General features: G+C 52.8%; 1 protein-coding gene across 1 annotated transcript in view; it reads left to right on the top strand.

Moving 5' to 3' along the window:
• Nucleotides 1-15,187, top strand: part of MYLK (myosin light chain kinase) — a 150,936-nt gene that overhangs the window by 94,186 nt on the left and 41,563 nt on the right. The window contains 2 exon segments of the mRNA XM_032481411.1: nucleotides 2,612-2,728; nucleotides 11,392-11,478. Of these exon segments, the coding sequence (XP_032337302.1) occupies nucleotides 2,612-2,728; nucleotides 11,392-11,478 (204 nt within the window).

The raw sequence follows: 15,187 nt of genomic DNA, 5'->3' as shown, positions 1-15,187 counted from the left end.
GAAAAACATTCACAATAGACACAGTTGCTGCCCTCCGAGAGCTAGTGTGGGGGAGAGGTGTGTGTTCCAGGAATGGCCTTGGAAGACTTGCTCTGATGAAGGTGAATTTAGGGCACAGAAGAGGTCCATCTGTGGCTGGGGTTGCTTACAGGTGGCATGGAGGGCACCGTCCCTGAGGAGGTGACCTGGAGCTGAGTCACACTGTCCAGATATGCCAGGGGAACTAGGTCAGGAGACAGTGCTGACTGAGGACAGCCTCGGAGTAGAGCGTCTAGGGTTTGGGCCCCGCCTCTCCTCTCCCCACACACTCGGAAAAAGAGCAGGATGGAGTCTTCAGACTCAGTGGCCGTGAGGGCTCTCCCAGGGATGGTGCTAGCTGAGCCATTCATCGGATCCCTGGTTCTGTGGTGACCGCTCCCATCCCCCTTGCCTCCCTCTCAAAATTCCCCACCAGGCTGAGGCTTCTCAAAAAAACTCTGGGAAACAGTTTTTCTTCTGGAGGTCAGGAATAAGCTGTCCCACCGGAAATACCAGATTCTTCAATCTGGGCTAGCCCAGCCCAGGGCCTGCCGGGGCCCTCCCCCTGCCCACGCATGTGGCCGGGGGTCCAGGCCCTGAGCGGCTTGGAAAAGCTGCCTTCTCTGATGCTTTCCCCCCATCAGAGGCGAGGGCTGTGGTCTGCATGCTCCACCTCTCCTGGGGGGTCTCACTACTGTCCTTGCAGTTTGTGGCATTTGGGTTTAAGGCTGCAGGCACCTGGGGGCCTAAAGCTGAAAGGCAATCAAGGATTCGACCAGGATGTTCATTGGGAGTGGGGGATCTGCTGTCAGAGCCATAGCCTCAGACTGAGGGAAATGAGGGAGATGGGGTCTGTTTCTTCTGAGCCTCAAGTCTGGGGGCCAGAGGTCATCTTCCCATTCCCTGCCCTCCCAGATGAATGAAAATTTCTCTCTCTAGAAGATAGTTACCCTCATTCCCCGATTCCTGTGCCTCATGGTTCTCACTCTCATGACACACGTCCTAAAAATCCAACCTAAATCCTTTCTGTGACAGTTCCTGCAAATTCTGTCTCCTGACCCCAGGGAGAAGAGGTCCTGACTCACTGCCCTCCCCTGTGGGAGAGCATAGTGAGGCCCTTCCCGAAGGGGTGGTAGAAATGAGAGTGTAGGAGTGAGGGGCGCAGATCAGCTGTCCTGCCCCAGGGGGTCAGTAGGACCAGGTCTCCCTATCTAAGATTTTACTCAGGTGCCGAGAAGTAAAGAGAACTATTATGTCTCTGCATTCTCTTCCAGCCTCAGTGAGGTTCTCTGGCAGAACTGACGTCGCCCTCCTCTCTCTGAGTATCCTTGGATTTGTTAGTCACATCTATGCATCTGTCTGATGGGGGTGCTGGTACTTTTGAGACCAAAGGCCCTCTGGGAGCAGGGCCTGTTGGCCTCCCTCCTGGCCATGCAGCTCCACCTGTACACCTGGGATGCACACAGCTCAGCCCGCTCAGGGCCAACGGCTTGTGCTGCATAATGTGGTGGTAAGGGAGGTGGCCAAAAGCAGTGGCTCCAGGCGGCAGGATGCGTGCGGCTCTGGCTCTGTCCTCTTCCTCGTGTGATGACGGCTGCCCTGACAACAGGGCAGCTTTGGGCAGGACGCCATGCTGCTGGCTGGTATGTGTATCTGATGGCAGGAACTAGGGGACTGCTGCCCTCCTGTCTGGCCCAGCAGTCCCAGTCCTCAGCTGGCCCATCCTCACACTCCAAGGGAACCACCCAACCCAGGGAAGTAGCAAAGCCTGGGATGAGAGAGTTAGAATGGGTGAGGACCAGAATCCTGTGCATGCCCAGTCTGACCAGAAGAGGTATGCTTGGGCAGGGGTGGACTCATGGGAAAGAAGTCCATCCCACCCCTCTCTGAGGGGACCAAAACACCCTGCACTAAGGGAGACAGCCCCCCAGCACCCTTCTCCCAGCCCAGGGCCCCTCATTGTCCATAATTCTCAGCTCAGATACCATTTCTGGAAAGCCAGCTCCGGGGTTTCAGGCTGATCACCGTCTCCTCCCAACTGATCTTCCCACAGGCCAGTGTCCCTGCTGAACAGGGGCTCCTGCCCTCGCCCACCCACTTCTTTGTTCAAAACATCCTTTTCTAGGATGCATTCCCAGAATCAATGCTGTGCGCTGGGCGGAGCATCCTCACCTACCCCGTCCCTCCTGTAGTCTGTGCACTGTGCCTGACTGCTGCTTGTCTCTCCTGGTGATGCGCAGTGTGGGCGCCTGTATGCATCTGCCCCTTCTGTTGCTCTCCAAAGGCAGAGACTATTTTTTTCTCTTCTTCTTACCTTTCCCTTATATCCCCATAAAAGAACTTGCTGGAAGTGGGGTTGGGTACCAGCAGGTAGTGTATTTAGGGGTCAGTTATTTTGGACCTGAGTTTTCAGCAAAAAAGTGCCCTGGCTTTGGTGGGGAGCGGGTGTTGATTCCCACAGGGCCTCTGACTTCCAGGCTTCCAAGGCTGCCCATGTGAGTAATGCTTGCCTGTGATGCTCCAGGTGTTAGGGCACGGATTGAACCCAGACCTGGTCTACTAAACAACTCTTCCTCTTCCTCTTCTTCCTCAGGCTCACTGTGCTCCGTTTCCATCGAGAAGGCACTGCCTGAGGACAGAGGTTTATACAAGTGTGTAGCCAAGAACAGCGCTGGTCAGGCCGAGTGCTCCTGCCAAGTCACCGTGGACGGTAGGTCGTGCCCACCCATCGCCGCCACACATAGAGTCCTGCTTCTCAGCACTCCCTTCCTACCATTCCCGAACAGAACTGCACCCAAGGCTGCCACCCCTACTTAAGGCATTTGCTTTGTGAATGTCAAGCCATCTTCTGCAAAACAGTGAGACAGGAAGGAAAGCAGGAACTCTACTTGATGGTCCCTCCCCCGGCTGGGAGTAGGGCTGCTCATCTTGTCGGCCCCCCTCCCCAGTCCTGACCCCAACATGCCAGGCAGGGAAGCCGGACACAGGGCAGGAGGAGAAGAGACACACCCACAGGAAAATGACTACATAGTATTTTACAAGCCGCAGCAAACAAGTGTCAGTGCTGGCAGGACAGACCCTTGAGGAGGAGGACGGAGAGTGGGGTCCCTGTGGGGACACTTCCTCTGGAAGGTGAGTTGGGGCTGAGTTTTCGGGGAGAGGGGACAGGCCTGCCTCTGCAAGAAGAAATAAGTAATCATAATACAGCAGAGGAAGAGGGAGAGACATGTGGGGACAGAGGTCTGCCAGGTCTGAGTGGAGTTCCGTGTGAGGAGGGGCAAGTCCACGCTGTGAAGCGTGGGGATTTGTCCTAAAGAAATGCAGGCAGTGTATTTGTGACTCTCCTTTCTCTCCTCAGGATGGAGTGAGAACTAGAGACTTTGGGGTGGAACAAACCTTGTGATGGTTTAGGGTGGGAAACCCAGGCCATTCAGGGAGGGAAAGCAGCCCTCGTAAGGTTCCCTGCTCTACTTAGGGCCAAGCAGGACCAGACTACATTTTAAGACTTGCAATCCAGTGCCCTTTCTGGATTTTTATTTTGTTACTTTCCTGGAACTGTATAAAAAGGTAGTTTGGGGAAAACAATCTCTTGCCCTTGAAATGCCTGGTTCGTAACTATTGGTGACACGTTAAAAGCTAGTGTCCAAAAAAGGCATCTTGAAGACTAGCTTTGTGGTTCCTCTGACTCCTGAATATAACTACTTGGTTCTAAAACCCTAGCCTGTCTCACTGCCATTCCACAGGACATGGAATCATTGTCCCTACTCTGGATTTTGTAATATGATTTCCTGATCATAAAAGCTGAGATCTGTGATACATAATGAATGGGAGAAAAGAAAAGACAGTCTTCAAAAGTCTCAAACACACACACACACACACACACAATGGCAATACAAACTAATTGACAGTAGCCAACAGTAAAGCTGACATTGCAGAATACTGTGTGTATCTCCTCGGAGTTCGGGGAGTGCGTCTGTCACAGGGGCTCTCTGAGTCTAAGGGAGCAGATCTGATGGATCAGAGTGTGTAGTCAGCTCAGCAGAGGCTTGGAGCGCTTGTTCTGAGGCTCCGGGAAGGAGCTGCTGTTAGTGATTCCTCCTGTCACCACTCAGGTCAGAGCCCTGCTTTTCTCTAGACAGATGCTGCCATTTAAAAAATAGTGTTTCTGGGAACTTAACCCCATACTTGGGACCAGTGCTGGTTCCAACCGATCTATGAGGAAGCCCTGCCTGCTAATGAGGTCATCTGCTTTTGGAATCCCTGGCATCTTTGGGTCCTATTTACATGGCTAGCTGAAGGCAGGAGGACAATTCATTCTCCTTATCTGCAAAGTGTCAGCACCTTTTCCAGAAAGAGCAAACAGTTTATTTTTAAAACCTAACTTTGTTTTCAAAATAAAATTTCCTTTCCCCCAGTACAGAATACTCTGTGGGGAGGGGGATTCTTTTTTGTCTCTGATTCCTTCAGAGGGGCCTCTGTAGGGTTTGGCCTCAGGCTGCAGTTTGGAAGTTGGGTCTTAGGAGGAGAGCTAGGAAAGGAATCAGAGGAAGACCAGCTGAGATAACAGGACTGACTCCTGTTTTTCAAAGAGATAAAGGGCAGCCCCTTCCACACCCACTCTCTTCCCTGTTGCTATACAAGATCTGTCCACACCCTGCATGTGAGTGGCCTTCTTGCCACATTTAGCGTTATCTTTCCATCAAAAGCCACCTCTGGGCAAGGAGTAAAGGACTGCAGGCTCCTGAGCATCTTTCCCTGTGCTCCTCTCAGCTGAGTAGGCTTTAGGTCCTGGTCCGTCCCCAGTCCTCTCAGAGAGGGTCCCTGGGGCAGTAGTACCTGGCTTGGAGATCCAATAGATCCATGCACCCTTTGATGTTAAGGCAATATTTTGTGTGTTTGTGGATTAGAGCATTTTTCTGAAGAGAGAGTTTATAGTTTTTAATCAAATTCTTTAAAGAAGTCATGAATTAAAATACAATAAAGAACCGCTCGCCCTAAGAAGCAACCCTGACTGAATTTTCAAGTCCCATCATTGTGTGGGGCCATCCGTCTTTCCACCTATAAGCTGCCCCCTGGACCTCTGGATAGAACGATCCTACATCCCTCCCAAGGGGCTGCAAGGTCCCTCCGCACTCAGGGTGAGGACCACAGCTGATGCTGATGTCAGGCTGGCCCTGCATCGTCACTTGCTGTCACTCACCCAGCCTGTGCCAAACACCATTAAGACTATACTTCTGTGGCCAATATAATGATGTATTTCAAGACCTCATAAAAATGACTGGCTCATCGGCTGTTCGCTATTAGCCACACTACTTCCCTCTTATAGGAAAGACAGAGGGAGGTAGCTTTCACAATGCAGCACCTCTGGCTCTTTCAGTCATGCTGTTTGGGTTGTTTCTGTAAAGAAGAGGTGCTCCTGTGCATGTTCTTAATTATGGTCCTACTGCTGTCCTTTCCAAGCGCCGTAGCAGGCATGTCAGCTTGTACCACAGAAGGCAGTTGAAGCCTGGAGTGGGTAAGAACTTGCCAGAAAACTCACCCAGTAGGAGAAAACACTGACCTTCAAGGCCTGCCATGGCCAGAGACTTTTGTGCATTTTTAGTTTATGCAACAGATGAGCAGGGTATCTTTCTCAGTGGGAAAACCGAGGCTCAGCGAGGGTCAGCAGCCCTTCCCTGGTCACAAAGACATTACGCAGGAGATCCTGTGTCTCTGATCCCGAAGCCCAGGCCCTTCAAGTCACCCTGAGCAGGGAGTCACAGCCTGAGTTACCCTGGCAGGACTTGAACCCAGGTGTGCCTTGTTCCAGTGTCTGCACCTTTCCACGACCTGCAGGGCCTCCCTGTCTAGTGGAAAACATGACAGTGTCCGCTATCCAAGAGATCTGGGTCTCCCTTAGGGACAGCCCTTCCTGCTGGGAAGTCCTTCTGCACCTCTGGCCTGAGTAGCCCATTCCCTCTCATTCAGACCCAGGTGAGAAATGAGGAGGCAAAGCCTTTTGTAGGCCCCAGTGCCAGGACAGGGCAACGCAGGTGGCCCTTCCCAGACACCCAACTGAGGGCATGAGGCCTCAGCTACCAGTGAGGCCTGGGGCTTCATAACCATGGAGGGTGGTACATGTGTGTGGTAGAGGGTGGCGTTCCACTGGGCACCTGCACTGTCACTCATCCAACTGGTATGTCAGTGCCCACTCTGCCAGGCAGTGCTCCTGGGGCTGGAGTTAAAAGCAGTGAACAAAACAGAGATTCCTATTCTCAAGGACTTTACATTTGAGTGAGGGAGAGACAAAAATATGGATGAACAGATATGTCATGTGATCTCAGGCAAAAACACGTGCTTTGAAGAGAGCGAAGCAGGGTGTTGGGGGAGGGATGCTGTTGTGGGAGAGGGTGTGGCCTTTCTGAGGAAGAGGCATTTGAATAGGGGCCTGAAGACTTATGGGAAGGAATCTCAGCAGGAGGAAGGAAGAGGTAAGGAACCGGAGCAAAGCCCTGAGCGAAGCTTGGGCCAGAGCACTCCCAGAAGGAGGAGCAAGGAGACCAGGGTGGCCGAGCCCTGGGTTGGGAGCAGAATGGGAGGAAATGAGGCTGAGGAGGACCAGCGTCCAGATCTGCAGGGCCTTGCAGACCATGACCAGGACACTGGATTTTATTCTAAGTGTGATGGAACAACACTGGATGCTGTAAAGGACCACTTAGGTAGGGGCCAGACCCAGGAGGGGTAAGAGGGAAGGCAGGGAGAGCAGATGGGAGTTTGCTGGGGTGGCCCAGGCAGGAGATGATGGCAGCTTACACTCCACGGAAGAGGTGGGAAATGATCAGATTTACCATATTTTGACAGTAAAGCAGATAGAATTTTCTGATGCATTGCAAACAGAGAGAGAGAGACAGCGATGTCAAAGGTGATCCTTGGTTTTCATGGGGGAGCGCAAGTCAATGGTGGTACTACCTACTGAGATCAGGGGGTGGGGGAACAGTCAAGAGTTTCGTGAAGTGAAGTTTAAGGATATCCATTAGACATCCAAGTGGGCATGTCACATAGAAAGGCATTTAGATGAATCTGGAGTGGAGGAGGGAGGTCAGGGTTGGAGGCAGGATATGAGGAGCCATCCACATGAGGCCACTGAATGCCCTGGGGTTAAATGTCCCTAGGGGTGGATGTGGATGGAGTAGGGAAAGAGAGACTCCAACACAGAAGTAAAGCAAGACGGAGGTCTGCGAAGGAGCCTGAGAAGGAATGGCCACAGTGAGACAGGAAGAAATCCAGGAGAGAGAGGAGTCCCAGAGGCTAGATAGTGATCATATCAATAAGAAAGGAATGATGGAGATCAGCGCTTCAAATGCTTCTGCCAAGTGGAATAAATGAGCCTGAGCATTGGCTGTTGGATTTGGTAACTCGGAGATAACTTGTAACCATGACAATGAAATTTAAAGCCTCATTTGAGGTGTACAGAGACCAAGTGATGTACTGAGGGCCACACAGCTAATACCTAGCTGGGTGGGAATTTAAACTCAAGTGTTGGCTCCAACCACTGTGGTCACTGCTGTCGTGGCCAGGGAGCCTCTCTGATTATGGCTAAGCTGACTTTGACCCACTCTTCTTTTCTTGGCTTCTGTCTGCTCCCACTTTCGTGATTATTCTTTATATTATCACAGCCAGCTGATGTGTATTAGGCTGAACTAAATAAAATTGCCCCTTCAGTAGGTCAGAAACACTTGAATATTGGCAAGTGGTGGTTCAACCTGAAACAAGTGTATGAAACTTAGCATCGTGCCAGGCACGGACTGAGGACCCAGTAAATACCAGCTCTTACCCCACATCTCATTCACTCCTCTGTTGATGTATTATTATTCCCATTTTCCTGGTGAAGAAGGTCAGGAACTAGCCCAAGGACTCACAGTCACCCAACTGGAAAGCCAGAAAGGCACTTATCCTAACCAGAGCTCCCTCCCTCCTGATTATGCTAGCCTGCTGCTTGTTCCCAGGCAGAGAGAGAGGCCAGCCCCTCTGCCCTGCCTATGCATGGGGCTCCTGGAAGCTCAGACCCCTCCCAGAAGCCTCCCAAGACCTTATTCCCCCTGCCTAGGGTTACCTCTCTCGGGGGAGAGAGAAGAAATGCTGCCTTGGAGGGCTGAGCCCAGAGTGAGCCGAGGAGTGGAAGGGGTGAGGTGTTGTCCATAAAAGGACACGTTTTCCTCTCTATGTGGAGGCCCCCCACCTCCACACACCGCCACCTTCCTCCCCCATGCTTCTCTGGGGGCACAAGAAAGCCAGCAAAGGACTCCAGCCCTGGGGCCCAGATCTAGAAATGGAGTTCAATTTCATCACAAAAACTGATTAAAATAGACAGAAAATACAGACTGCTCTTAAACTTTTATTACTATTATTTTTATCCCCTGGACAGCCGTGTGAGCACAGAGCTGTTTCTGATTAAGCACATGGTTGTGTCCCAGCCCACTTCTTCCTGCAGTTCTCACGGATGTCTGGTGGCTCGTGGCGCAGCACAGCCCCCAGGGGGCGGGGGCGCTGCAGAGGGAAGAGGGGGCTCGGTCCCACCCCTGTGGGTTTCCAATTCTGGGTGTGTGCCTGGTTTGACAGGGAAGCTTGAGCCCCTTTCCTCACCGCCAGATGGAAAGATAAGGTGCAGAGAACGTCTACAAACAACGCTTAAAGCACATGACAGTGGTGTACTTACTTGTCAGTGTAAAGCTAGCACTCAAGAGCTGTGGAGGGACGCAGAGGCAGGAAACATGCAGTAGGGGCAGGGCAGGGAGGGCTTTCTGAAGGTGGAGGATTTTAAAGCAGATTTGGGAAGGAGGCAAGGAAATGTGGCGAACAGGAGAAATGAATGAATAGGTAAATGATGGGTTTTCTGCCCTGCATTCTCTCCCTTGAGCCTTGTAAGACTGTGAGGTGGAGAAGATGAGTGTCATTCCCTCAGTATAGATGTGGATCTAGAGACCCGGGGCAGCTGAAGTGATTTGCCCAGGATCCCAGGACTGTTGATGACAAAGCCTAAACCAGAGCCCTCCTCTCTCTGTCCCTGCTCTAACACGAGTGGAGGAAGAGCCCAACACCCCCTACCAAGGAGAGCAGGAATCTCAGTCCCTGTCTCCCTTCTTTCAGGAACCCTGAAAGAAACTGGGCCTCTCAGCATCCCATCCTTTGCTTGCTCATGCCTCCGTTTACCCATCAGTTAAAAAAAAAAACAATCTCAATCCTTCTTTATCTCCCTCCTCTGATGCCCCAACACCGACCTGGAAAAAGACAGCAAAAAGAGTGCTGAAGCCAAGGAACAGGGAACTGTCCAAACATACTCTGCCCACTCCTCCTGTTCCTGAAAAGGGGGAAAACAAACAAATTTCTGGGTGCGCCTTTCTTTAAATTGTCATCGGTGCTGTCAGAAGGACTGGTCTTAAAGGAAAAGAGGAAGGAAAGGCCTGGTTTATGGCTTCCTGATCCACAAATATCAAGGGAAGCAAGGACAGGTTTTCCTGACTCTAGGAATAGTCCCTGAGGCCCTCCTGTCCCCCACCCCACCTCTACATGCCCTTGTACACACACACACACACACACACAGAAAATGAAATCATCCCCTTCCCCATGGGATGTCCTGCTCCTCCATCCATGTCCACATGGAACCTGGGGTGTGGGTGGCCCACTCAGGAGACAGGACACGGGCCATGTCAGCTACGGATGGCAGGACCCCGACTCATCACCTGGGGCTCTTTTATGGAAGGTGGCAGGGTAGGAGGGCCGGGTTATCAAGTGCTGCTTAAAGGGATCCTTTCCAGCTTTGTTCTCTCAGCCCCATCCCCTGTCATATAATGCTAGGAGGTTCTACTTAAGGATGACACTTAATCATTCCTGTAATTACATGAGGACAGCTCTTGGCCGACTGCAGTAGGGAATTGTTCCTGCAGTCCTGCAGTCCTGCAGTCCTGTGAGCCTCGGAGCTGCCAGGAGCCTGGACAGTGCCTGCCTCGAGCCTCTGTTCCCGGATTACCCAGCTAATGGAGAGTGGGCAGGCTTTGGGTTGGGAAGGAAGCCGACTGGTGTGAAGGAATTTATATGGACAGACCCACATTCTGGAACAGGAAAGGGACCCAAATGCCATATAGAAAGAACAATGCATCCAGATGGAAGCACCAGGAGTCTGCTTGCCGGGGAGTGTATGTGCCCAGCCCCTAAAGCCCCAGGAGCCCTGTCTAGGAGACAGCGCTGCTGCTAGCAGCCGGACTTTCCCCACCTTGGAGGCGGGGACAGGGAGATGGCCCTTCCTCCCCAGCCAGGCCACAAGAATGTGGCCAAGCCTCAGCTGGAAAGTCCCACCCCTCCTTCTCCCCCTGTGCTTCCTCTTCAGGAGCAGGAAAAGGATACACAGGAAGTGGCTCTGAGGGGGAGGCTCCCCCCAAGCACGCTCCCTGAAGAGAGCTTCTTGTGGGGAAGATGCTGGAGTGTAGTGATAGCGGTGCAGCCAGCCCCTTCTTATCCTGCTCCCTGGGTGATTTCCCTGCAGCTTCCTAGAGTCCAGTCTCCTTGGGGCCCAGTGAGGGCCTTTTCTGCCCAGTTGAGCCCAGCACGATGTTACCCCACTGCCCCGGCACCGTCCACACTTGGTGTGAATGTGAAAGAAGAGGGAGAGGAGAGGGCAGGCCTGAGGAGCCGTGCGCTCATCCCCGCAGGATTTCAGCTCTGCCCGGAGGCTGCATCTGTGGGGCTTCACTGGACCTGCTCTGGGTGGGGACGGTGCAGAAGCCCCCACGCCGGGTCCAAGGCTTAGTCCAGAGTGGGTGAGGCATGCCGGCCTGGAGGGCTGACCGTCAGTGCCCATCTGTACAAGGGAGTCTGAGAAATCAGAGGCTGCAAGCCCCCCACCAGACCAAGAGCAACAACCCTGTCCCCACTCCCTGTCCAAGAAGCCTCTCTACACAGAGCAGTATGCTTTCGGAAATCCAGAGTGTTTAGCCTGAGTGAGTTAAGACTCAATGAAAGGAAAAGAAGGGGAGAGGTGAGCAGAGGGGTGCCTGCTGTCCCCAAGTCTGGCCAATGATGTGATTCTGGCGGCCTGGGCCTGCTGCCGAGGAGAAAGCATTAACTAGCGCCCTCCCAGCATAGCCTGTCCACCCGTCTTCAGCACAACTGCTCTCCACCTGATTTATAAAGCCTCGCGGACGGACCCTCCTTCTTTGGTGCTCTTGTGAGGAAGGTGCTGGCTGCAGGCACCATCTGCCCGGGGGTGCTGAGGGCCCTCAGAGTGGAGCGGGAAGAGGGGACTATCCCTGCGGTTGAGGTGGGCTTTCTACTGTGGTGCCTCCTCTGCTCCTTTCCCTGGGCAGCTGCTGACTCACACTGTTGCTCATTCTGTTCCAGATGCCCCCGCCAGTGAGAATGCCAAGGCCCCGGAGATGAAAGCCCGGAGGCCAAAGAGCTCGCTTCCTCCCGTGCTGGGAACAGAGAGTAAGTACTTGTTCAGCTCTTCCAGGCAGACCCCGGGCTGAGGGCCAGCATCGGAGGCTCCCACTTCCTTGCCCGTGCTCCCCGGAGCCTGGCCCCTGCCCTCACCCTGGTGCCCGATGAGCTCCTGGTGACCAAGCTGGTGGCCTTTTCTCACCCTTCCCATCTCCCTGCAGCCTGAGTGGTGTTACACCTCCCCGTCCTCTCTCAGTCTCACTCAGGCCCCTGGGAAAGCTCCCGAATCTCCCCCAAGTGAGTCTTTCCTGCCTGGTGGACCTTCCTACATCGTGGCTCTGGTTGGAGTGCCCAGTGGTCTCCAAAGCCCACCAGTCCCGTCCAAGTGACCTTCCCACACGGTGCTGCCTGGGCTCACCCCGCACATCCAGACGTCCAGCCTCAGTGGCTCTTTCCACGTGCTGCCCCCAGCTCCTTTACCCCCATCCTATCCTCAAGCCAAACTGAGCTCCTCCTCGTGCACCGGACATCCCTGTGTTCCTCCCTTTGTGCCTTTACTCTGGCACCTCTCTCGTGGGACAGACTCCCACAGAAAAGGCATCTCATCCCCAAGTTTGTCCTTGCTGCAGCTGAGTGGAGCTCTTCCCTCCAGTGAGCACCCCCCCAGTACCCCTTTCTGCCATTGACTGTCTCCTCCCCAGTGTCACGGTGACGTGTCTGTGTCTCAGCCCCCTTCCTTCTTTGTGAGTTCCCTGGGCCTCTTACTGGGCCAACTCACACATGCACCTTTCAGGATGATGGTGCCATGCCTGTTCACAGAAGAGCTTTACCAGCATCTATTGGAACCAACTTATAGCTGTGGTCTTAATAGCCAAGTGGGGAAGGGGCTTCCACTGTGACTCTGTACAGTTGTTTCCCTCTTTTGGGATCTCCGCTTCCCCTAGGGCCCCCTTATCTTTCAGGCCAGGGCCTAGGGTTCTCAATGCTTTTATGGGCCCACAAAAATATTTCAATATCTTATAAAATCAGAAGACTACCCATACTGATAAAGGAAAGTGAGCTAGGTTAATTCAAAGGCTGCCTCTCTTCTTCCATTACAAGGCGGTGTTCTATAGCTTAGTTTTATTCCCATCTCTTCTTATCAAAGCAACATACTTATCTTCCCAATGAGGAGCTTGGGTTCCTTGCACACATACCAGCCAGGCTGTCAGGGGGATGCTCAGCCTTCAGGATGCCAGGGCAGCCAAATGGGAATGATAATTTTTTATGGATAACCACTGGGGAGCCTCAGATTATCAAGGGTGACGTTTAGTAAGCTCTTGGAAATGCATAAACAATTCTAAGAAAAATCTAGTGAGAATTGGGTTAATGATTTTGCCTTCCAAAAGGATTTCTTGTGCCTGTGCTGTTAGTTCTGGGGAAACGTCAGCGGAAGAGACGTGGGATCTTAGAAGAGCACCAAGTGATGGTGAACTAGGGTCCAATGTGGTTGTTCGCCTCTCATGGGGGCAGAAGCAGGAGCGTGTGGAGTTTGAGCTGGGAGGCTAGCAGCCTCCTGTCCTCAGCTGTGGCACGTCCATTCCAGTGAGATCCCAAGGGAAGTGAGATGGAGTCAGAGGAGAGCAGTAAAAGAGGAAAACAAGCTAGAGACAGTGAGCAGACCCGGGACTTGGGCTCAGTGCCCTGGAGAAGAGAGGGCTGTGGAAAACCCCGGTCAACTTGTTATCCTGCAGTTCTGGGGCAGGGCCTCTCAACCCTGGCTGTATATTAGGTTCACCTGGGGGGCTTTTACAAACACTGCTGCCCGGCCACACCCTAGACTAATTAGATCAGAAGCTCTGGTGCTGGGATCCAGGCCTCAGTACTTGTTTAAGTTCCTGGGCCAGTCCAGGGTGCTGTCAGGCAGGCTGGTAGCCAGCTGTCCCAGGGGAAGCCTGGTGCCCTTGCACCGTTGGTCTTGAGAAGCAGAAGGGGGCTCCTCTACAGCCTCCGTTAAATGTGGAACCGCCTCAGGGTCCCTCAGGCCCAGTCTTCAGAGTATCTCCATCACCTGCCTTTAGGGAGGGAGCAAATGCTCTGTGGTGGAGGCTGGATGCCAGAGTTCTTTCCCCTCCAGAGGGAGCAGGGATTGGGGCTCGGTTGGAGCTGCTTAGGGGGAGGGGAGGGGCCGGCTGAAAATGCTTCATCTCTGTAGCAAATACATTCGTAACTGCCTTAACTCCAAAGGACACTGCTTGTCTGTGGAAGGGGAATTTCAGTCTGTGTACAAAGCCTTCAAGTTGGAGTTACAGATACCTTACTCCCAAAAGAATGGAAGTGTGTGTTTCCATGTACAGTGATGACCATGTTGAATCCCTCTGCCAGCCCACTTCCTACCCGCCCATCACCACAACCTGTCACCCTCCCCACCCCAGATGCTGCGAGCATTAGCAGGGTGGCTGCCATTGCTCCTCCACCTGCTTACACAGTGTGCTCGTGTGCTTCAGAAACCTGCAGAGTTCCCTGGGTGCCTGCACAACACCATGGGGCTTCCTTCCCAGCAGGCTCTGAGAAGGCGGCCTCCCAGAGAGAAGAAATGAAAGGGCTATCTTTTAGGTCTGCACCCCCAGTTCTTTTCCCACTTTGGGGGATTAATGTATTATTTATGAATTATATATAAGTTAAACATGCATGCCTTGTTTAAACTTTTTAAACAGTACAGAAATATACCAAGGATAATGTGAAAGCTCGCTTTCATCTTACCCTTAAGTCCACTCACCTCCTCAAATTTGGTCACAATTACTTTTTTCTGAATATTCACATATACACATGCAAATGTATCCATTGGGTTTTTTTCCCCACAGAGATGGAATTACACAGTCTGTCCACCTCTGCAACGTGCCTTTTTCTCTTAGCATTGCCGTCCCCCGTCCCAGACACCTCTGATTCCGTGAGAAAGCCCAGATTCTCATGTCGCTGAGTGGTCTGGCTGTGTATGTGTGTTCATGTTTGTCAAGAGCTGGGAAGTACCTAATCTAACCAGGAAATCCATCTTTCCTCCAGTGACCAAGGGAAGGCTGAGTGGTTTCCTTGTCAAACAGATGGTAGCCAGATCACTGTCTGTGTGCCCTCCCCTCCCCAGCTCGGAATTTCGGTCCTGTGAGGGAGCTGTCAGGTGTGAGAGTGGACAGTGCTCATCCACACTGGCCTGAGGGGCCCTGGGGACCCCGCCACCGCTGAGCTCTGGGGAGCATGAGGGAAACACCAAGTCAATTTGCCCCATCCTGAGGGGCCAGATGAGGGAAAACTGATAAAAGTACAAGTCGACCTACCAGACACCAGCTCGCAAGTACAGGCATGAGTAGGGGGTGGTCTGGGAAGATTTCAGGATGAGGGAAACTCTAGGCCAGGTTCCAGGTTATGAAGGAGAGGAGGAATGTGCTTTGGTTGAGGGGAGGGGAGACAGGAGGGAGAAGCTGCACAGGAGCTGCGTGAATATTGTTAGGCCGCCACTTAGGGGAGCATCTGCTCGCCATACAAACAAGAGTTTCTTGGGCACCCACATAGACGGCAGCATCTTAGGTGCTCAGTCCATGTCACTTCAGGCATGTCTCACTCACCTGAGCTACAAGTGGTTGTTCCCATTTTACAGATGGGCAAAGCTGAGTCTTAGAGAACTACGCTGTCCTGCCCAGAGTCTCACAGCTAGTAAGATGGGGAACTGTGAGGGCAACCCTGATCTACATTCCTCCCACACCGCCTGGGCCTCGCGCGGTCT

The sequence above is a fragment of the Camelus ferus genome, chromosome 1 (assembly GCF_009834535.1).
Source record: "Camelus ferus isolate YT-003-E chromosome 1, BCGSAC_Cfer_1.0, whole genome shotgun sequence".
Lineage (NCBI taxonomy): Eukaryota > Metazoa > Chordata > Mammalia > Artiodactyla > Camelidae > Camelus > Camelus ferus.
This window is presented reverse-complemented; position numbering and strand designations above follow the sequence as displayed.